Source organism: Xiphias gladius, chromosome 15 (assembly GCF_016859285.1).
Source record: "Xiphias gladius isolate SHS-SW01 ecotype Sanya breed wild chromosome 15, ASM1685928v1, whole genome shotgun sequence".
NCBI lineage: Eukaryota > Metazoa > Chordata > Actinopteri > Istiophoriformes > Xiphiidae > Xiphias > Xiphias gladius.
In genome coordinates this window covers 12443760-12468266 of record NC_053414.1, presented here as the reverse complement: position 1 = coordinate 12468266, position 24507 = coordinate 12443760, and the positions used below count along the sequence as shown (strand labels likewise).

General features: G+C 39.2%; 2 protein-coding genes across 6 annotated transcripts in view; both read right to left on the bottom strand.

Annotated features, from left to right (window-relative positions):
* The window catches only part of gab1 (GRB2-associated binding protein 1), a 54117-nt gene extending 43931 nt beyond the window's left edge, over positions 1–10186 (bottom strand). For all 5 annotated transcript variants that reach the window (XM_040145908.1, XM_040145909.1, XM_040145911.1 and 2 more), the window contains exons 1-2: positions 9702–10186; positions 9391–9546 (exon numbers count right to left, since the gene is read on the bottom strand). In XM_040145908.1, coding sequence (XP_040001842.1) covers positions 9391–9462 — 72 coding nt within the window. In that variant the 5' untranslated portion in view covers positions 9463–9546; positions 9702–10186. The remainder of the gene's footprint in view (positions 1–9390; positions 9547–9701) is intronic.
* A 2152-nt stretch (positions 10187–12338) lies between these two features.
* Positions 12339–23261, bottom strand: usp38 (ubiquitin specific peptidase 38). The gene is made up of 11 exons (XM_040146982.1): positions 22925–23261; positions 20243–20933; positions 18731–18866; positions 18311–18440; positions 17973–18074; positions 17409–17567; positions 16982–17175; positions 16797–16890; positions 16563–16669; positions 14815–16162; positions 12339–14125 (listed from the first exon to the last, which is right to left on the bottom strand). The coding sequence occupies exons 2-11, from the start codon at positions 20922–20924 to the stop codon at positions 13961–13963; spliced, it is 3117 nt and encodes a 1038-aa protein (XP_040002916.1). The 5' UTR covers positions 20925–20933; positions 22925–23261; the 3' UTR covers positions 12339–13960.
* Positions 23262–24507: the final 1246 nt, after the last annotated feature.

The following is a 24507-nucleotide window of genomic DNA, read 5'->3' as shown; positions in this document are numbered from 1 at the left end:
AAACTCAGAATCTGTTCCCAAGTTTCAAACAGGAAAACCAAGTCTGCATGAAAACCAGTTCTCTACAGCCACTCTACAAGCTGCTTTGTGGACTTGACACACGGGAAAGTAAACAGTTGCACCAGGCAAAAAGAGAAACATCTGTTTACAAAATGCTGTATGTCAGCCTTGACCTACCCATTTAATTCAATAATCTCATTGTTCCACTAAGGCAACAAATTTAGTTTAAAGAATGATAAAGTGATGCAATGTAAACATTGGAGGAATCGTGTATAATCAGTACACAGCGCCACCCATGAGGGAAACACTACCCCGATCTATACTTGGTCACAATGACAGAAAAGACAACACACTATTTAATTGTATTGTGTGGTATCGAACCTAATTTTTAAATCTTGGAAATGTTTGCAGCTTCAATATTATGTACCAGCATGCATGTAAAAAATAATTTAATCAATAATATAATCACATGATCATACATACACCACAGCCAGTTTCTAAATGATGCTTTTCATGCCATTTCATTATGACTTTTGGTTTAATGTCCCCATTTTAAACCAAACAGACCAACGTTTATGCTGTGGTAAATCTCTTGACAGAAGAGCTAACAAGATGTCTAAAAGTTTACCTTCAACTTCATTTTAAAATTGTAAAATGGTTGTGTGCTGGTGTAAACAATGGTGTATTGGGTTTTGAAAAGCAGTCCTATTGCTGTACAATCTGCACGGAAGGCCATGCATCAAAGTGTCTGTCACCAAAATGAGATGAACTACTGTGAAAGGCGCAGTGTGAGTGAAAGTTACGACCAAAGCTGGACCTGACTTGAGGTTAATTTAATATACTTTTGTGGCTTCCAAACTATAATCTACATTGTTTTGATGCAGACAATAAGATCCTACCAGAAACTACGTACAAATGTCTGAGTAAAAGAGATGAGAGAAGTGCTGTATCAAGAATTATGCATAAACAACAGTTGATATGCTCAAGATCAACCGTGGAAAGTATGGGAGATAGTATTATTAGCAGTCTTCATCAATGAAGGGAGTGAGTTGTGAGTTATGGACGATGTGTCATGGTAGCCACATGGCCATGATTGGTGACTGGAAGAACTGCAAGACAGTGATCTTGTGACCATATGGCAACAAGGACAGAAGGGTACAAGGAAGGACAAAGACACCAGCACTAGATTTGTTGGATTCTAAAATACTGCTGTTACAACCATAGAGAAAAGACGAGTTGTCCAAAATAGATCACTTTGCTTGATTTATTTTTTCTTGACTGCCCCTTTGAGTGATTGGATTGATATGTGTAATTCCTGTTTTCGAGACTCACAAAGCTGCTGTCCCAAAAAGCTTTGACAGATAACACACAAATAATGAAGAAAACTGTGTAAAATAAGATGAGTCTGATGTTTATTATATATTTCAGATATAATCTCAATTATTTAAGGCTGCAAAGACTGAGGTATTCACCATGTGCCAAAACAACGCTCTGCGCTGCCAACTTTCAGAGGGGTTTGCTCTTACTGGCAGTTTTGTTTTTGTGGTTATGTTTTTCTTTGTGATGCGATGACATTATTTCAGGCTTACTACACTCTATAAATATCCAGAAGAAAATGAAGACAAACCACAATCATGTTCACTTCTCTTGTGTTTTGAAACAAAGACAAAAAACAAAACAGTTTGGGACACAAAAGATTTACACTTTTGAAAAAAAAAAAAAAAAAAAAAAAAACCATACAGTGCGTTCAGTATCACAAAACCAATTCTGCTGATAAAATCATCACTTTAAGGATCAAACATATGTAAATATCACAGAATCTGGTGATATTTACAATATGTATGTTGTTGTATCCTTCCAGTCCAATTTCGGCATCATGGTGGGCACCAGTTTGGCTGTGATGAAACTAATATACTTATGTATACTTATGTATATTCTGTGTCTGGAACAAGTGGGCTGGCGAGGATAACTATTGTAGTAGCACAAATATTAATATTTAATGGTTATTTGTTTGTAATGGACATTAAATAATTAATGGCACATGCAATCCATTTTCAAGCTGTGGCACGTCACAAAATGGTAGTCTACTCGGTCCAAATAGAGTGCTGTGTATATGTGGCGGTCAGGACACAGTCCAGTAATTTTTTCTTTGTGAGACCTAGAAGCTAATGCTGCACAAGTACCCCTCTGTTGCATCCCGTCAGGGTTGCTTGTTTGTTTGTTTCTTCAAACGTGTGTGTGTGTGTGTGTGGGGGGGGGGGGGGAACAGAAAGTGAGCGTTTGTTCTCTGTTCAACTTGCTAAGCAGATTTAATGAATCCTCTACGTAATCAAAAAGCTATGCCTTTGTTTTCGTCTGACCGCGCTGTCATGTACATTTGTTGCGTACATATTTCTCTTAAGCAGTTTGCAAATAACAATTGTTTCCAGTTATGCCACAGACAGAACTAATGGCTAACGGTCAATGTGGTGTATACTTTACGTGCATTTTCTCCCAGCTGAGAGAGATCAGCATGGAGTATGTCCTCAGTCTCCCTTTATAGCCATCAGAGGAGGACCTTAAGGGTTCAATATTTTCCTTCATCCGGTCTATTTTGTAGCCTTGTGCTCCAGCACTGAGGCCCTGTTAAGGGCTGGACGAAGTTTACAACAAAATCCTAATCTGTTTCCAGTGGGTACATGCCAGTAGACTACAGAGATTATAATGGTCCATACAGCTTTATGCAGTAGGGCGGAAAGAACTGAGAAAATGCACAGCCAAATTAGGGCTGGCCAATATAATCAAAAATCTGTATCACTATAATTTTACATATTTACCACAGAGATGATTGAAATATGTTTTAAAGGCCATGGCCTGCTAACAACTATGCACTGCATTGTATGATCAACTGAAAGATTGTCTTTTACAAATAACTACTGAAATATAAGCATTAGCCCTCGTTGGGTTGCTTGCTTCTTTGTAATGAATTAAGATGGAGAATAAATGTGGAATGAAGTTGAAGCATGTGACTGTGACAAATTGATGTTGCAGTATATAGGGGACAATTCTTGAAAGCAGCTAGGGAACACTTCTTGTAAACATATCGACATCAGCAAAGCTGGGTTGGTGGGCCACCCTTAATGTCAATATTGGTAAGTCTGTGGTTCGTATTCCTTCGATACAAACAGCAGTGACAAGATGTCTCTAATAAGTTGTAAATATGTTGTACACAGCAGACATACCAGGAATCTGCTTAAATGTTAATCCTGTTTCAGTGTCCTTCTAAATGACAACAGGGCTGGGCGGTATATCAATATATTTCAGACAAGATAGTATGAGACAATACCATTCATTTCGATATAATTTGAACCTATTTCTTCTATAAAGCTGTGCCAGTGTTTGCGTCTCTCTTCTCTCACATTCTCCATGCAGCCCTACCCCCACTCTCCCTCTGCATCTTCGCGCAAACCCGGCCCCACTCCCTCAAAAGTTCTCCTGCAACATGGAGGGAGACACAACGCCGGTGATTGTACTGTTTTTTAATCAGTCTGTTATTGCTGTTGAAATAAACAGAAGGAGCATTCGCAGAGACAGCAGCATAGCCCATACATAGGCTCCACTTGGCCGGCCTGCCCAGGTAGATTAAATGACTTGGTTTCAACTTACATGTTATATCAGAACACCTTACTTCAATCTTTTCAAACTAACTTTTGGCCACACACCTGTCTGAGTTGCGTGCACTGCAGTGACTGAGTGGGGACTAGAGGCTTCTACGTGCGCAGCTGCCTAGCAAGGATCTACCAATAGCCTGCATGTGAGGCGTTTAGGAAACATCGGTAAATTGTAGCATTTCCCAGTAGCCTGCATGGGGGAGATCTTTAAATTGCATCTGCAGAAAAACAATTTACATTTGTAAATTGTAGCTACAGAAATACAGCGCGAGTCTCTGCATGTACATTGGTCACAAATAAATTCTCAACCCGAGGGAAACACTGGATAGGCCTATTTTTATTTAATATATTATATAATGTTTCAATTACTTTCTGTAATTGTATATTGTAAAACAGGGAAGGAAACCCTGTATTTGTATTTTAATTTGATCACAGTCTGTTTTAATAAAAGTGCTTGTGACATCTCACATGTGGCTTTGACTTACAACTGAACATTAAGCCCACTTCGTAGAAAATACCGAGGTATGGATCATTTATTGCCATTTAGCCTAAAAATACCAAGATATGAATTTTGGTCTATATCCCCCAGCCCTAAATGACATGTAATTTCTTTTTGATATCAAGATATGATGTGGCAATATATCGTCATATGCACACTATCTCTTAAGAGAGTGGTGCTGAAAAATGACCCTGCTACTTCATCCCTGCATCTTCTCAGGTCCCTGCGATAACATACTGCAGATGTCCCTAAGATACCAGCCTTCAAGCTGTTCCTTTGAAGAGAGTTTTACAAGTGGACCTCGACAGAAATTCACAGATTGAAAGGTAAGAGAAATGAAAGAGGAAAAGGAGAACCAGATGGAAAATGCAGTGTCAATGAAATGGAAAACCGCAGAGGATACAGTTATGACAAACTCTGGCTGGGAAAAGTCCTACAAAAGCAACTGCGGTTAGATACCTTCACGCTGTCCATGAATGAGACATTAATGGCCAGGAAGTGTTGACTCTTTCTCAGAGAATTCTGACTGAAGGGCTGAATTAATCCACTACTAAGGCCATATTGCATATACGGCATTTATTCTGTTTATTAAATGTTGACTGAGTTGTCTAAGAGACAAAGGAAAAACTAACCATTCTAATATAACCATTATACTGCTTGTATCAATTGTAAAAATACATCCACTATTTCTGATCTGTGACTGCCCAACATCAGGAGATAGTGACCAAAATTTAAGGACTTGTGAGTATTGCCTCTTCACGTTAGAGCGGACATAGAGCGAACAACAATACATAGTGTGTCAAGCCCATGATGGTTGGGGTTGCTAAGACGCAGGCATGTCGGCTGAACTGCTTTCAACTTTGAGCTCCACCAACCAACAGCAGAGCCTTAGGGGCCAACTTTGGCCTGAGTGGTCGATCAGGTAATCAGGTAAGCATGCGCCCTGGCTCCTGGTCTACTGCTACTCAGTCTGGAGATGGGGATTAAAATAGAGAGCTGACAGTGATGGTATGATTAAATATTATTGTTAGATGTTCTATTTGTTTATTTTTCATCCAGTCATTCAACATGCCACCAAATGTTCACTATAACAACACAGAGTGCTCCACTTGTTTCAAAACAAATACACTGATCTTGAGAGGGTTTTCTTATAACTGAATAATTTTTCTTGATTATCGTGAGAAACATCTTTCAGTTTAGTAAACTAACAGGTATGCCATGACATCGGTAGTCTCTAGAGATGGGAGAAATAAATCATGATGATTTTTATGTGATCTGCATATTTGAGGAATATACTGTTTTTCAATAACACTGCAACATATGTGTCATGACAATGAGCCGAAATGCTTTACCTCAGAAAATTAGGTAAACAGGCAGAACTGGGGCATAACTGTCAACAGCATGAATTTGACATTTTGCTTGGCCCAAGTCCACTTCTTTGGTGCGAAGACATCGTTTTGACTCCTTTTCCCAAAATGAATGTATTAAATCTAATATCTCTATGTTGTTATGAGAAGTGTAAAAATTATTTTCGGTTCATAATTAAACTGTGGTGGGACAAATTAGACTGGTGGGCTGCCACAGACTATGTAATTAATGGGAAACACTGCATGTCATATTGGTTTGCCTACTGTGGCTAACGTTAGTAGTGCTAGCACCAGCAGCGTTATTCCTTGCAGGTTAAGTCCACAAGCCTGTGTTGAATGTGGTTACGCATTGCTCCGGTCAAGTGGCTATATCAAAATACTGCCCGACCATGCCAGTTTTACAAGATGTCTTCTGTCCCACTTTCCACTTTGCTTTTTTACAGTATCCGGGCACTAGCGTGGGGAGAGGGGGGCTGCCACCTAACACAGCTGCAGCCCCAGCTAGTGGTGGGTGTAAATAAACTAGATTGATATTTGTGGGAATTGAACTGTAATGTCTCCGCTTTCTGAACAGACCCCCAACAGGTACTGAAACAAATCAAGTAGCGCAAATATCTGTAATAGCGATCATGAAGCTAGTCTCCCTTATGGTTTTAACTGAAAGCCGAGGAGGAGAAAAAGCTAGCAAAAATGTGGCAAGGAGTGCTGTTGCTTGTCTTCTAAGTAGCAATAGGCAATATGTACAAAATATCATAAGAGTTACAGCACAGTATTATCATGATACTGACATGTGACAGTAAAATGATTTTAGTTTTCTATTGTGGTCTATACATCTAAAATCCATTCAGATGGTGGCAAAGGAACAAAAACATTGTCAGATTGTCCTTGCCAACAGAACCTCAGCATCTCTGCCTCCTCCTCCCTAAGAGAGACAAAGCTACTATAGTTTTCTATCCTACAGTGCTCTCGATCTCAAGGGACATCACTGAGATCCACTGATTTAGCCTATGACACATTTTGGTGGCACTATTTAGCCTAGTGCCACCAAACAGACCACAGATTTATATCATATGCATACAACCTCAGATATTTAAGTGTCTAACTGGACAATTGTTTGATTAATTGACTAGGCAAGTAAGTATTAAAACACCCCTTCATTTATGTTGGAACTGATATCACAGATATGGTACTGGCAGTGATATAAAATTTTCAATCAATACCTTGCCCTAATGTGAACATTTTAGCATATACTACAATACTAAGGGCTGTGGGCAATAAGCAGTGTAGCTAAAAATCTCATCCAAGAAAGTAAAGTTAAAAGTTTCAGCAAGTTTCCTCTTGACAACATTCTTCTCAAATACAACAAAGAAAATAGCTTTATTCAATGAAAAAAAGTCCCCAGTTTATTGGAATACTAAAACAATTTCTACATTCTGCCCTAAAACTATCCCACTAATCCTTAAACAGCCTAAAATCACAGTGCTTCATTGCCAGCTGCATGATTTCTATTTTAGAAAAGAATCAACTTCTCTCTTTATTTTGGGCAATCTATTCAAACAGCTGGTGGTCAGTTGCCAGATAGGTAACATCCGAACAAAAAAGGATAAATCAGCACTTCTGCAGATTACACAGCCTCATGTGACCAAGCACTATGAACTTTCACAGGGAGAGGAACCAGCCACCCACTTTTCTGTTAATCAGTATTATGTTGACTGAGAAAAAAGCCATTTGCAAAACACATAGTTTCTTGTGGCTGTATGGCATTACGGACTGTAGGGGTTCTTGATTTGCCAATTCAATTGTTGAACTGATACTTTGATGCTGAGAGACTAACTTAAAGATTGATGTGAATATTTTACACATGAAAGTTACGTTTGGTACCAATTTTGTCAGTCTAAACCTGAGGGCTTAGGTATCAACCATAAATTAAGTGTTGAAATAGGGTTTGAAATGTGATGATTGTTGGGCTGAAAGTACTATTTTTGGTTTTAGCTCTTATGTAGACTACATAATGGGTCTCTGCAACCAACATGTTCTGTATATGAATGTCACTACCTGTTATAATAAACCTTACAGAAGTCTGGTCAAAAAATGGAGAGGGCTAGTGGTGGTGGTGGTGTTGTGGGCTTCCTGTGTTGTCTTTTTTTTTTAAAACTTACTGGCTTCTAGTGGCTAACCATTGACTAAAAATGCAAAATTTCTCAACAACAAAAAGCCACTAGAAAAACCGACCATGGTTATTTGCATAAATTATAAAAATAAACAATAATATTAATGCTTATCGGCTGTAAACCAGTAAAATTCTTCTTCGTGATATCAGTATCAGAGGACTTCCCAGGGTCCTCATAACATACTGTCAGATGGCCTCCTGGCTATTCTCTGCTACGGTTTCCAGAAAGCAGTTATAAAACTGGAACAGCTAGTTGCCATATCCCCTTGAGAACAACTAAGTCCTCCCTCAGCCTGCTGTTTACTCTACTGAGAAAGAACAATTTTGGGGTCATTATAGCAAACACTTGGTTTCAGAGATTATATCAAGTGGTGCAGAGGGGTAGAACATGCTATGGTGGGAACTAAGTTCTCATCTACCTCATACTCTACAACAGGGTGACCCTCAGAGTAAAAATGGTATGTTCTTCCTACAAACGGTAAATGAGATGCTGTCTCGGATTAGCAATATGAAGCCATGGGAGAGTACCACCCTTAAAGGCATATACTAACACAAGAAAAATGCTCACAATCAGGTAGTGAAGTAGGATTTTGACTTCCTCATTGTCAAATCAGACACTATTCTGTTATAAATGTGAGATTTTAGTCTTTAGCTAGTTTTAGCTAGATTTCACTTTTGTTGCTTTCAGAAAAAACATTTCGTTGGACCTGTGGTTTCTGTGAAAACATACCTCCTCTCGAGTTGCGGGCCTTGTAATTCAAATATCAATAACGGAGATATCCACTGATCTACAAGGAAAGCATGTAGACTTGACAGCTAACATGCGCTACTGAACTTATCTTCTTTTGCAACAGAGCTGCTGTAGGCTATGAAAAGGTTTTCCATGGTGCAAGAAATATAAGCAGAGAAAATCGCACACAAAACAGTGACAATTCACTGGTGGTATGAAAAATTAATGGCCGAGTAAGAGATGTGTGTTTTCCTCACTAATCCTATATCAGTTGGAAGCATGTAACATTCTATGATGTGTGTGAGTAGCATGAGTATGAAGGTCTATGAGTGATCGGTCAGTGTAAGGCAGTAAACAGTAGCAGTGAATAACAATAATTCATTACGCATATCTACAACCACTGTTTGAAATTTGCAGGACAGTGGTCATCCTTGTGATGTATGCCCCGGTTGTTTTGTAAATCCTTTTGCCCTTGGCATGACCGTCTACCACCTTTGACACAGGGAGTACTGACTGTGACTGCACAAGCATTACTTCCAAAGGTAATCAATTTACTGTGTTATTGGTCCAAGATAAACAAATCCTCGGCGGGAATGCTATGGGAATGGATGACAAAACAAAAAATTGAGGAGGCTGTCTCAAAAGGAAAAAGTCTCAAAACAACAGCCATGTGCCCCACTGAAGTGCCCATGAGCAACACAGTAGCCTCCTCCTACTTGCTAACTCACGGTAAAGTCACTCCAAGTGCAAGGGACTACGCGGCAACCTGAGCTCGGAGACGACACACGCCGTTTCAGGTTCAGAAAAAAAAATAGTAGAAGTTGAGTTTGTTGAAATGCACAAAAGATGAGGCCTACGCGTTTCTGTCACTGCGCCCAACCGTGCACACAAAAGCGCGCAGGGAAAAGCAGGCAGACTTTGTGTAACAGGTTACTTTATTACAACGTAACAAATAGGATATTAAGTGCACTTACGTAACGTCTCAACTTTTTTTCAGGAGGAGACTTTCTCAGCCACCCTGAGCACACCACATCTCCCCCACTCATATCTGCTCCTTTCCTTGCTCTCCCTGGAGTTTGAGCGTTGACTCCGGTTTAGCTTCGTTTGTTTTTGGGAGTGTCTTCTTGTACCTGGGAAGAAAAAAAAAACCAAAAAAACCAAAAAAAAAAAACCGTTGACATAAAGCTCAAACGGTGGAGTCGAAAAACAAAAAGTTAAAAATGCAGCATTACTGTGTGTCTGAGCGCGATAAATATCGTCACTCCTTCTTCGAAAGTCGACTCACCGACAAGGCAGTTGTCTGAAATGCACCGACCAGATTTTCCAGGAATTGTAGTCAAATAAACGAGTATATCCTGAGCTTGGAGTGAATATAAACCTCCGCGGCACCGCCTTTTGTACAAATATCAACGGTGGCTTGTGTATGTGTGGGCAAAAAAAAAAAAAAAATAGACGCAGGCAACTGAAAGTCGCTAAGTTTTTGTTGTTATATGTAACGCCTCATGCTGATTCCCGTCAAAGTGGAGCGATTCCCAGTTGGCGAGATCAGACGTAAATGTCCCACAGTGTACCGGTGCATAGTTGTCGTTTCTGCGCAAATTAAAACAAGCTTCACTGTAAACACAGTGGTTCCACCAAGCTTCCCTACCAGTTTACTCCCATGGTTTCTTAATTGTGATTGACAGGGTGGCTTCGTCTTTCCCTAAACTCACCCTCTTCTAGAACATGGCGGCGTCAAGTTGACGGACCTAACGACAGGAATGCCGGAAGTTTGAGGGTTCTGCTTTCAAAATAATATGCTTGGCTTGTCAGAAACGACACTTTCAGCGGCTATCTGCCGTACCAACGGCTGAAACTGGCATTTCAAGTTACGTGTAATTTGCTTTTTCAGTTTTTGTTGATTAAAATTTACTAGACCCAAATATATACGTCCCTATGTTCAGCCTTTCGGAGTTATGGCTAGCTATGCAAATTGGTAAAAACGATATGTCTCCTAGAGAAGACGTGTATTTTCATTGTTGGATTGCGGTAACCTTCAAAGTGACATCCGTGTTTGCGAGACACAACACATCCCCTCAACGTTTTCCCTACGCGCAATGTTCGTCGCTGGGACATTTGTTTCGAAATTTATAGCCGGATGTTATATTCGTGCAAATTCAATTGTTAAAGCCACCAGTTTGGAGGACGAACTGGAGAGGCGGCGGCGTGCAGGGAATACTGTAGAGCTTCAACTATGGGACATGTAGTTCAAAATCGTTTGTGTTCCGTCCCCAAAAAAAACAACAAAACAGTGAAGGGCGGGTCGATAGATGAACCATGTTGTAATAGAGCTCAATGCACCCCTAGGTGAATACAAAAAGTGGCCTCAGACAGTTGAAGAAAAGACAAAGGAAGGACCCACCTCAGTGTGAACAGAAAGGTCCCAACAAATCATTGCGCGTCTAAACTACACCATCCATAATGCGTGATGTATTCCCTAAAGAGAACTCGCCCCAAATACCGTGTAATGTTAGCATAATGACAGAGTACCCATTGCCCTCTTCATACGTGTTTTGTTTTTTACATTTATCTGGTCTTGTATCATATAAATATTTTTATTAATAGAGCTGTGCATAGAGTATGTTTACAGTACAAATACAGTGTCATGTAACTTATCAACATGAAGTTGAAACTACAAACACACCATATGATTTTTTATTTATTTTTTTTTTTTTTAATTTGAACTGTATTCTAAGATTTAGCAAAAAGATTTGCCAGTACTGGTTTAATTGTCCAACACCACACTGGTTAGAAAGAGGTTTTACTTATAAGCTTTATATTGATCTGGCGCTCCCAAGACCTGATCAATTTCGTGGGCATCAATTTCCAGACCATTTATAACTGGTCTAATCCACTGGAAAAGACATGTTTCCAGTGGACTTAGGTTGGTATCTAAGGAATCTTACTGGAATGCTATTGTAATGGTAAACACTTCCCCCAAAGGATGTTCCCTGTTAGTCTATGATTAATGACTTTGCCATTGTACAGGCACATTACTTCTTTCAACAGCCTCTGTATTGCTAAAGAAATAGGGAGCAATTAAAGGCTGAAGACACAATACACCAATTCCAGTTAATGAATTCTTCTCTACAATACCATATATTTAGCTGCATGGTCTTTAATTTTAAAACATCAAATAGCCCGAGCCATGTTCTTGATGAATTGAATTTGTGTTTGTGAAGCCGTGTCTTTGTCTAATGTTGTCTCTTCTTGTTGCTGTGCTTCAAAGGTGCATAAATCTTTAGTTTATGTGGGCATTACTGCATCCATGTAGTCAACTGAGGATATCTGAGTTGCAGCAGTGCATATCTCATTTGTACCAACACTAGATGAAAACTTCTGTAAATATTACAAAATGCTAATAAGACATTAAATCTAAAGAGAAGATATAATACACCATAGCCAGGAGTTAACATTTCAACAAAAATGTAATGGTTTGCTTGATTAATAATTGAGAGTCATTGATTTTTCTAAATGCCCTTTGAAAGCTTTGGTGCTACTACAGTGATTTTGTCCGAATCAATTGCAAATTATTATAAATTGGCAAATAAATTGCTATTGCTACATCACAACTGTCATTTGTCCTAAGCCTGTGGGAACAATGAGTGCGTGCATGTGATTTCCCAGTTCCCTTTTCAGTCACTGCTTTGTCTATTTGCACTTCCATATGTGCAAAAACATTTTGCAATCACAGCAACAAATGATATATATACATATATATATATATATATACACACACACACACACACTTGCTTGTTTTGATGAATTATGCAACCACGTAATGTTCTGTATTTCTTTTATCAACAGTGTCACCTACATACTAAAATGTTCATGTTTTCGAGTGGAATTCTTGAGGTCTGCCATTTCAGTAATGTGCTGAATTTAACAATCTAATTAAAAAATGTATTATTTGCCATTTCAAACCTATCTTGCCACGCTCAGATCTAGCTCCCAGTGATTTCAAGGTTTGTATATACTGCAAGAAGGATTCAAAATCATGTACAGTAGTTAAGATGCAGTAGTAGAGATGACTCCAATTGGTCAATATATTTTCTGATGTGGAAATGCTGAAAAATCGAAATGTGACAGGTAAGGTGACACAGACATTTAGGTACACTTGAGCATAACTTTGGTGTTTCCAGAAACCATCTGTTCCATGGCTAAATTGAGTGTTAATCTATTTTCTTCCATCCTTTTCATTTCTTATTTTTACTCTTTGTCCTGTCATATATTTAATATTACATTTTTAGTTTAATCCCCAGCATCTGCCTAACTCTTTGCCCACATACCAATTTAAATAACTTTACCCTCAACAACCTCCCTGGTTCAGTAAGACAATACAACAAATACTGATTTTTTTTTACTGGGGGGAAAGGTGAAGCCATTATGACTATTAACACAGTACAGATGAGGTCTAAATTCAGACAAATTCCTCTTCAAAAGTCTGCATTAAATATCAAAAGGCACATAAAATCAGCATGAACACGAAAGTCTCCCTGAATGATCAAATCATAGGAATACATTAAAATATGTTGTCAAACAGTTACCTGTTTCAAATATGTTTAAACAAGTAGTTTGAAATTTATTTCTCTGTAAATCACATTAGCTAACAGTGTGAGAACAGCTTTAAATACTCTTACTGAAAATGTCATTATCTTGGAAATTTCCCATATACAGTCTTCTCTTTCCATATATAGTTTGTATTCCATGATTATTCAGAAATGATATTTTAAGTCATATGTACATTTATTGCATGGGATATGAAACCTATAAAACACCAAAACACACATCAAAAAGATTCAAATATCTTGAAAATTAAACTCCACAGCTCACGAAGAAAAGCTGCATGCAAATCAGAAAAGTAAACAAAGTTTGTGAGCTGTGTGACAAATCAAAAAAAGTTTCTTACAGTTGAATGCTTTCATTCGTATTGTGCGCTCCACATGCATGTCTTTGCATATGTTTATGTGTGTGTTAGGGTGTGAGGTAATATTATAAACACTCAAGACAAGCCAGCTAATATGAGCATGTTCTAGACTGAACCAATTATACATTTTTATCAATGTAAAATGTAAAAGCTTATCAGGAGACTAATGGTAACTGAAGTTACTTCAATAATGTCAAATTATATTTCGCCATATTTCTTCATTTAGGGGAGAGAATACACTTGCACCAATGAGTGTTTTCCACCTCAAGGTTTAAAATTTGGAGGATTAATGGAAGATTACAATACTGAGATCACAAAAAAATAACCTGAATAAATAAAATAAAAATATTAAATGATGACTGAAACAGTGGTATAAAAACTATTCTAGTCAAAATCAAATCTACGATCAGAACCAGCACTGATACTCTGTGTGTGCGTGTGTATCCTTAAATCATTTCAGTGCTCTTTTTATGAGGTTATATGCACATCTATGGTATGAAAGTTCAGGCTCTGGTATAAAGCCGCCAAGGACTCCCTTAGCGCCAGTTCTTATGGGTTTCCTGCAGCATTTCTATCTTTTAGAATACCAGTCTGCTAATGGTATTGAAGCCCCCTCCCCCTCCTCCTCCACCAGATGGGCCGCAGCTCCCTGGTGGGTTATTGTCATCTGAACCGTTGGGCCTGAATGAGCAGGAAGATGAAGGGGCCTGGAGAGCCTGGGTCCGAGCATTGAGCTCCTGTTCCTATTGACATTATGAAAGGAAGAGAAATTTTAACACATCGGTTTTTCTGTAACTGTTAAACAGGTGTAAAACACAGACGACACCTAAACAATGTCATGCCAAAGAGTTAATTTAGCATTGGTGTAGTGGTAACTGACAGGGGATCTGGGTTGTCACTTAACATTCTTACAGCACCCTCTAGAGGTGATTTACTTTGGTCACTTATACGAGCACAGTGGAATGTCAACGTAACACAGCACAGTTCAGTGGCTCGTGAAATTACACCTCGCGTCTTATAACAGGACAGCGCAGATTTGGCTTCAAGTGCAGTCACAAAATAAAAAAAAATAAAAAAATCCTATACCCCGCAGGCTCTTAGTTATCTGCAAAAGTACGGTGTGTTTTTTTTCTCAGCCATTTATTTTACACCTGAGAGAATCTTGTATCGTCCTCGACTTTCATAACAGCCTAGTTAGTAGTAGTGATGTTATACGTCAAATGCATATAAAACATGGAAAATAAGCCCAGTGTTACAGCCAGAATAACCAATTAAAACTCTTAGCAGCAGATTAAAAAACTGCTCTTATGTGAATCACCTCACACTTGGTTTGCATTCATTGGTAGGATTTATAGGCACTGATTGTTTCAATGTGTACCGTAATGCTTATATGTGGGAGAAGTATGTTTTCTTTTTTTCCACCTTCACTTACCTGTAAATACAGCTTGTTGTCCTTGATAATAGCATCCAGCAGTTCTTTCTGCAGGGGAGGCTCAGCACTCAATCTCATTCCATTTGCCATCAGTCCCCCATTTATGTTCTGCCCCAGTAGCTCCTGTTTTCTGTACATGAGCACATAAGCTGTGTCCTTGGGGAAGCGATTAGTAATGTTTTGCACTGATTGGAAGGATGTGAATGTCACTCTGCTGTCATTGAACAGCAGCCAATCCCTTGCCTCCTGGACACTATTAGGGAGAGTGTCTCCTTGCTTGGGTGGAACCGGGAGAGCTGAGCAAGTGGAGAGGCTACACTCAGCCTGGCCATTCCCCAAATCCTCCTTGAGGGCAAAGTGATTGGCTGGATGCTGTGTTCCATCTGCTCCATTGATGTTACGACCGTAAGAGTAGTAGTGGCCACTCTCCGATGATATACCAGAATGCATCACCACTGAGCTGAGGACATAGGGCACTGACAGGACTGGCATTTCTCCTCCTCTATTTATCTGCTCTCTTCCATCTATCCTCTCCTTCTCCTCTTCCTCCTCATCTTTCTGAGATGGTTTGAGTTTCTTAGCCAGATTCTCACTGCTCTCAGGAGAATCCACTTGCAGAGGAGAGGAGGTACAGGAGGAACACTGTACAGGTGTTGAAGGGGCATGTACTGGAAGTCTCATGAGTGGTGGGATGGTGACATTTTCCAGAATCTTCCTCCGGACATGGCATTTGGCATCATATGAGAATCGCAGCAGGGTGAGGATCAAGTACTCAGGTGCTGACACCACTTTCATGGTCTTCTCGGCCCGCTGCAGGGAGCTACACTTCTCACAAAAATAGGCATTGTCCTCATCTAGGATCTCTGGAGCCAGAAAATAGTTCACCAGGTCAGGCACAGAGAGAGGAGGCTCATTTGTCACTGGCACAAAATGGACATTGCTAGCCGGGGCTTTGGCTGAGCCTGGCTCAGGAATTTCACTGCCACCATTCACAGATCCCTGACAAAGAATCTTGGGCTCCTCCGAGGGGCCCTCAGGCTGAGGGCCATTCTGAGAAGTGGTAGAAGGACAGAAGGCCAAAGAGAGGTCTGTAAAAGGCTCCTCTTTCTCAGAGATGCAGTTGCACTGCATACAGCGAATACCTGTGATCAGCTTCCCACCAAACATCCTTTCTATCAAGGTCTTCCCATCATTCCCAGGTTTGGTTTCTGCGGGAGCCAAAGATGACTCTTCATCCTCCTCTGGAGAAGTCTGACCTGTTGGGTCTTTACTGCTTGTGTCAACGGGGGAGGCAACCTTTGGCTTAGCAGATTCCAGGACCTGAATTGTTCTCTCCTCCTCATGTAACCTTGAGATCAGGATACAGGGACAATCAACACCCAGAGAGAATACTACTGTGTGCCGTGATAGTGTACCACAACTAGTCTTTCTTAACAACAAGCCCTGAGTCATGTCATTTAGCTCTCAAGAAAAGACACTTTACATCAGGAAGCTCGAGTAATGCACAGTCAGCACTCAAAATGCTTTATATGCCTTGTGTTCTCAATAGCAGTGGCTTTTATATTAACACCTTTTACATTCTGCATTCAGTGACGCACAAATGATGCATCGACGTTGTATCATTTTCATTAATTTGGCATCAGAGAACAATACAGGAAAATGATTTCCTTTTTATTTAAACTGACACACAAAGTTGACACAAGCTTACAATGATTGATTCATCCTGTCTGCTGGGAGTGTTACAGTACCTGTCCAGAAGAAACCTGAGGTACTCAGAACAGTCCTGTTGAGAGCCCATATTGAACCAGGGAGGCCGAGATGCTTCCAGGAAGTTTCTGGGAGCATATGCTGCCCTCTGTAGGACACAGACAAACACACACGCACAACACAGTATTTACACACACAGAACCTCATTGTCATCCACTTTTGGAGTCCACAAGTAACAATATTTTGTGTTATCCATTACACAGGCCAACACTAACCTGAGTGTGCGCAAGGAAAGCAAAGAGCAGCTGAAGCTTTTTCATTAGTGTGTTGGAACCATTTAGATGTAATGATAAAACATGTCTCCTGAAACTAAGAAAAAAAAGTTCATATTTATTCCTTATGTTTCTCAAAAAACAGAGATGCAACAAGAATAAGTGTATGTGTGTGTTAAATGACTCACTCTGTGGCCATGAAGAGGGTCTGGATGATGCTGTTCATGTAACAGCTGTTCCCCAGGTTGACCAGGCCTGTCTTGCCTGTCTCAGACTTCCCAGTTTGCTTCAGTAGACCAGACACAAATGAGTTGGACTGAGATGTCCAGGCACTTTGATTCAACACCAATTTTATCTTTGCCTCTCCAGGTTTTGGGAGATCCTGAAAGCACATATTCGAATAATTTATCTGATGCAGAACAAACTTGGCACCCTGGCAGTTAGTTCACAGGCAAGATTAACAACAAGCCTTGATAGGATTTGATTATTTATTAATGTTAAAAATGTCCTTTTTGACAGACCTTGTGCATTACACAAATCAAGATTTTTTTAAACATACATTTTACATCTATATGTAAGAACATTTCTAGCGTGAGGTGTCCTGGACTCTTATACCTTGATGGCCTCTAGTATGTGGTCATAGAGGTCAGGGAAACCGGAGTACTGGTACATCATGCAGTGTATGAGCTCAGTGAACTGCAGCAAGAACGCTTTGCTGGTGGAGAGACCATCTTCCCTTAAGGATTGGACAAGATGTACCACATGTGGAACAACCTGATACAGTGAGGGATGAAGAGTAGAGAAAAATGATAAGGACACTGTGATGCTGAAACCAGTGGAAGCTACTGCTAACATTAATCATACAAATCTGCAACGTGGTCAGCCAGAGGATAGTTGCACATAATGAACCCCACATAGGGTTCAGTCTCATTTGCTGAATATTTCTGGGACTATTCTTGTTTGTAGATACTAATGAATTTGGCCAACTCAAGGGCCATTGCTCGGCATTTAAGTGCTTCACACATCATTAGTGGGAGAGCGGTGCCCAGCCTGGGGTTCTGGGAGAAGAAGTCTATGCAGCTTTGAAGTAATTTAAGCCATAGGAGAAGAAAATGAGAAAACCAATAAAGTGGCCATATGAGAGGGAAATGGTCTTGGAGGAGACAGGAGATCCCTTACCAAATGGAAGGCCTCAGGAGAGTGCTGGAAACTCAGCAGCATATGAGAGAGCACAGCTAGCGCCCCCTGCCGCACTATGGGGTACCACAGACGACTGAATACCTGTGAGTTAAAAATAAATCTTTATGCCATAAACACATTTATTTAAACCAAGAAAATGCTTTGATAATTAAAGTAAGTCTTTTTACCAATCTAAGGTGAATTATCTTTAAGAAGAATTGCCACAATCTAATTTAGTTATTACTGTAGTTCAACATCTGTGTAGACTTAAAAGATGAATACAATTTCTCATTCCTGAGATCAATAATAAATTGAAATAAGTAGTTCTCACTACAAACCAGTTCAATCTTGAGCAGAGTTACATCAATAAGGATAGTGAACTTCTGAACCGCAGCAAGTCCTTTCAGTAGAGCAATGACCCAGGTATCAACATGTTGGGCCAGAGGCCAAGAAAGCCAGTCAATCATCCTGGACAGACAGAAGAAGGGCATGTTGAGTTTGAATAATATGCAAAAAGGTTAATATTAAAAAGATCTACAGACTGCTATACATGTAGGGACAATCTGAAAAGAATTTAGACATGCAGCCTGAAAAAAACACTCCGTACCTCCATCTTACATATTTTAAAGATGTAGGAAAAATGAGGAGTACATACAGATTTGGGCATGAGAATCATAATTTGTCTACATTACAAAGAATTTTAAAAAAAAGACTCTGGCACAGCCCCTCATGTCAAAAGCATCAATAAGTGAGGTAACCTGCAGAGTGCTTTAGTCATGCTTGCGTCTTTAACATTCTGGTCTGTGGTGAGGCTCTTGATAAGCACTGTGATCATCTGGACGGGGATGTGCTGGACCAGGCTGGCCAGGGCAATGGATGGGTCAAAGGAGGGGTCTGCAGGATGTAAATCACAATAAAAGTGGATACATAATTACACAACTGCACCTTTTCATTTTGTTCTTGTGGACAATGAGCGGTTTACAAACGTGCATTTCCAGTCAAGTTGTACAATGACAACAATAAAAATTTGAGACCTACACCCTGATAGAATGCGGTGCAACACCACCACAAACTAAGGCCTTAAACAATTGGACTATCAACACTGTTGATTTAACACATTCCGAACTTCACGAAGTCTGTATTCACTGCAGGACTGGTTACGTTATAGTTAGTTACGTTAAGTTTTTCCTGCTGCTTTGTCAGTCCCCTGTCACGGCATTTGAAAATTGTTCCACTTGGGATGTCTTAATCAAGTATTTAGCCCCCAATACGGATCCAAGTTCTTTAATAAAGAGTGTTGAGTATCTGCCAATATTGAGTGAGAGAAGATTGAGAGGATTGAGGATTCTGACTGCATCTTGCCTACCATAAACAAAATACTGAAGTTCAACTGCAGCACTGTGCAGTTCACCTGAAAAATGTTATTGAGATAGAGACAGAGTGACCTTTTACACCGCTAAGGCTCAGTTTGCATCGCTCACTGAAGCCTGCTGTCAGTGTCACTATTTAATTGAAAATGCAGCCTGCTGCGTGTTTATTTTGTGCTGTTCCACAGTTCAGTCACTCAGAACACGGTACAGTAGGCTCAGGACATCCCTAAAGTTTAGCATCAACAAAAGAACTGCTGCTTTGACTCCAGCTGACATATTCTGAGCTTGACTACATCTACACAGCAAACAATTTTCAATATTTGCCCTTGAAGAAAATGCACTCCTTGTATCAGTGGATTTGAAAGTAATTGCACCAAGCAATTCCTAGTGTGTAAAATGAGACCACTGACCCCTTAAATGAAAATAATCAGTGTGCCAATAATACTGAATATTGTTGGATATACATCCAGCGTATACAAATGGGAACTAGGCCAGTGGATCAACGTCAGCTGTTGGCAGGGCCCTGAAAAACCAAAATGAAAGAAGGTAACTGTTCCCAGGTGCTCAATCATGCGCTAACAACCCTGGTACTAATGCCAAGATTTATAGAGGGAGGGTTATAAGTCATGGGTCAATGCTGCCAAGTGCAAATATCAGTTTCCATTACTAGTACACACACATCTATGAATCTATGAATAAAATCCAAGTTTGTTCCTATTCAATGTTTAGCACTATTAAATGTCTTCAGGACATCCCAGGTCTCCCAGAACACACTCTATAAAAAAAAATAAAATAGGGGCACATTTTGCTTTAGAATGAAATAAAATAAAATTTTATTCCACTAAACTAAATTCCCATGTATTATAGTCATTTTGGAGGGAAGGAAGGAAGGTGTCTCACCTGTGGAAGAGATAATGGCAAAGACTTCCTGCAGTGAGGGAAGCAGTGTGGCGGGGTCAGCCTTCCAGATGTTCTGCAGCAGTGTGCTAACCTTAGTCACCTGACCTACATACTCTCTCAGCTCCCGCTCTTGGCTGGAAAAGCAGTGGAAATAACTGATGGTCCTGACCAGCTGCTGGCAGAACAAAAGGCTTGACTTGTCCCTCGGGATGCACTGCACAAAGTCAGACAGCAAAGTGCTCAGGCGGGCGCAAACAGCAGGCTCCGGACGTTCACACACCATCCTTAATACCTCCACCTGGATCATGCTGAAGATCTCCAGCACTGAGGGGCAGCTGATGAGCAGCCGCAGGCAGCAGTGAATGTAGTCTATTATGGCTGGGTCTTTGTGGTCCAGCTGGCCATAGCCCTGCTGGAGAAGACTGAGGACAAAGTCTTTACTGAAGAAACGCTCAAACTCTGGGCGGTGGTAGCGTGCATAGGCTTCCAAAACCTGGAAGCCTATCTGCTTCTGGAAGGCATCCTCTCCAAGCAAGATGAGGCGGGTGGTGAGAGTAAACAGCGCCTGGCACTGCTCTTCTGTCACCTCTTTCTCTGCTGCTTCCACTACCTTCTTTACAATGGCCCTCTTCACTGGAACAGAGTGATCAGAGCTCACAAGGCCCTCCAAAATCTTGTCCATGATGACAGTCTGTAGAGGGCAATTCAGGAAATAATAAGTTTACACTTGTAAATACATAACACAATGTCTGCTTAATGACTTAAAATAAATGTGCATGTCACATATGGGATATTACGAATTGTCTACATTGTTTAAATCCTACTCAAGAGAGAGTTTGGACCCATTGGTGTGTAAAGCTCTTTTCACCCCAACTGTCAGAGTGCACCAATTGTCTGCATTCGTTGAGTGAACACTGTCAGCATACAAAACATTGAACATGTTTACTCAGCTGAATGGTCAGCGACAGCGACTGTTGAGTCGAAAATAGGCATTTTACACCATTTGAGTACTGGGCCTTAAAGTATTACACACACACACACACACACACACACACACACACACACACACACACAGACCAACATACAACATTATGGAACACAACAAATAAAAGTTTGTGAACGATGAATTTAAATTAGTGACTAACTAACAATTATTTTTATAACTGATTAATATGTTTCATATGATTTTATTTATCTATCTATTTCTGATAAAAATTTGAAAAAAATGGAAATAGCAACTGCTGAACATTTTTGCTTGAAAAATTACTTAAGACAGTGTAATGATTTTAGAAATTGTAGTAGATTAATTTTCTGTTAACTAGTCATCTTATCTTCTAATATTTTCAGAACCAATTTAAATTTATGAATGGAAAACCTATAAAGGAAAATAGCATGTTTAATACTCAGTAATCATATTTCTATAGTTAGCGCATCATAGAGGCCAAGTAACTTATACACAGATAATGCTTAATGTTTAAATCAAACATATTTTCAAAATACTTACTTGAAAAACTTCCTAACAAGTATTTGAGAAAGTGAAAAGGTCTAAAACAGATGTAATAGTTAAGATGGTTTCATTTGTCACAGAATTTTTGTCTCAATTCAGGCCATCATTGTCTTTATGGAGGTTTCTGATGGGTTACTATATTCAGTGTCTCCACAGGGTTCACCAAGTTAAATTTTTTTAATACCACATGGAAAGGAGTTTAATGATTGTTTCACAGTCACACCGGTCAACATATTAAAAATAGAGTGAAAAGCATGCTCTTATTCTACGTGCAAAGTGCAAGGAATTTATTGCAATTTGTATCACATTTTTTCAGCACTTCCGAGAAGTACATAACAATAATTCATAATAATATAATTAATCATCAAACAAGACCTGGACTTTGATAAGAAGCAGAAAATGGATGGATAAATGGATGGATTAACCAGTTAAAAAAATAACTTATTTATTTAAAAGATCCACTTATGAATAGTACATGAGCTAAAATCACATACTAAAGCACTGTATTAGTAATGCTACTGGCAGGCTGGAATAAACACTGGAAATTAATTTTCGGAGTTTTTCGTAACCTCTGAGTCTTTTTTTGAGGAAACTGAAATCAGTGCTTTCCAAGCCTTTTCTGTTACCACATCGGTTATTTTAATATGATCTTTCAAGGTTTGTGCGGATACATATTATATACACACATTTATACCTCCACCCGATTGGCACTAATGTACAGCATGTTATAATATATTACCACCATTGTAAAGTGTATGTTCAGCACATAGTATAGCTATGGGTCTATCTTTACTCTCTATTTTGTTCTATTATTTACATTTATTTTATACCTTATTTAGTATACTAAGTTACTAAATATAATATAACCTTTAGCTTTCTGTTCTTGTTGTGTGGAATCAAGCGGCTAGCTTGCTAACGCTAGCTGTAACGTTAACGTTAATCTCTATACGTCCGACAATTAAAAACATGACTCGGATGCTTGATACGACTATAAACCTCTGGAGCCAGTTCTCCCGCTTCACAGAGACAGCTGATATCATGGTCCTATAACAATAAAAAATGAACAAAGCAGCCAAACAGGCCTGACAGTAGCCGAGTAACGTTAGGAGCCACTGACTTAGCATAAATGCCGCTAAATGTTAGCTTGGTACGGAGGCTTTATGATGTGTTCTTACCCAAATAGAGCATGTCAACCGTGTCTGACTTGAAAATCCTCAATTTTCGGTCGGAGTTAAACGACTTTGAACAGATAAAACCGTTATATTTTGGTCCATTTGTTCCAACACAATCAGCTGATTAACCCTCCACCGGCGTCATTCCTATGGACGGAGATGTTGGTAGGACCCTTATGCGAAGCAGTCTTCGTCTTAACATTGCCTGTTCACGCAGTTTTTGAAACAAAAACAAAAAAAAATCAGAGGTCTTCTGTGCACGATGTTTTTGAACGTTTCCGAATGACAAGATTTAAATGTAGTCCAACGGTCGTTGAGATATTTACGCACTTATTAGAACTTTCTGTATAGTTGATGTGCCGCATTCATGTACTCCTCGTAAATCCCCATTTCGGAGGTATCAAGTATTCACATCCTTTACTTAAGTAAAAGTACTAATACCACGCTGCAAAAATACAACACAAGTAAAAGTCCTGCATTCAAAATCGTATCTAAGTAAAAGTAAGAGTATTAAAAGTAAAAGTGCCCAAATGCAGAAAATTATAACACATACTGTTCGTAAATATGTACATTCGTAAAGACAGGACGCAGAGTGTGCATTGTTTTAGAAAACACAACTGGACGTGAAATTTTGTTTGACCAAGTTTATCTCAGCTTTTATGTGAGTCAATTCAAGTCAAGTTATTTTATTTATAAAGCACATTTAAAAACAACAACAAACGTTTACCAAAGTGCTTCACAGACAGATTAAATTATGGGATTATTTGATTGATGATTACAATCAAACACAAAAATAGAAATGATTAAGTAAAAACATAGACCTAAATAAGAGGATATAAGTAAACTAAAAAAATTTGGATAAAATCACAACACAAACAGCATTGCACAAACAAGAAATAAAATACAAACAAATAAAAGTCAGTGGGGTCAGGCATGTCTTCATGATGACAATCAAGAAATTAAGAAAGGAAAGCCGTGCTGGCTATCCCTCCACAAGGCAATTTAAATCTCAGCCTGTCAGTGAGTTATAATACCATAGCGAATTACTTTGGAGGTACAAAAAAACATATACATTTACAAAAAGTATATAAAAATATATTTTAGAAAAAACTTGCTCAAGGGCTCAGTTGACTCACGAACAGAATATTGTTAGAATAGATTTTAGTTATTTATACAGTTATGTATAATAATTAAATATTAACAATATCACTTTTTAAACCGAACCCAAATTCAGGTTGCACTGCACAGACCATTTTGTACAGGCGAAATGGGTGACTGCATACACTGGTATCAAGGGCTAAGGGTTATTACACTTCAAATCAGATGATTTTGGGCAATCAAATGAACCACAATTTAAAAAAATGTGCTATTTTAACTTCAATGTCAACATTTTTATTCAAACCGTTTATTAAATGAAGCACAATGTGGAACTAATAACCCGGGGAAACAGATATTAATACCAGAAAAGCAAAATGCACTAAATTAAAAAGAATTAGGCAATTCCTAAAATAAGATAAATCAAAAAAGTAATGCCTCCATCTTCCTTTTAGTAATCAAAGATACCAAAGAAAACATCTTTCTTAAAA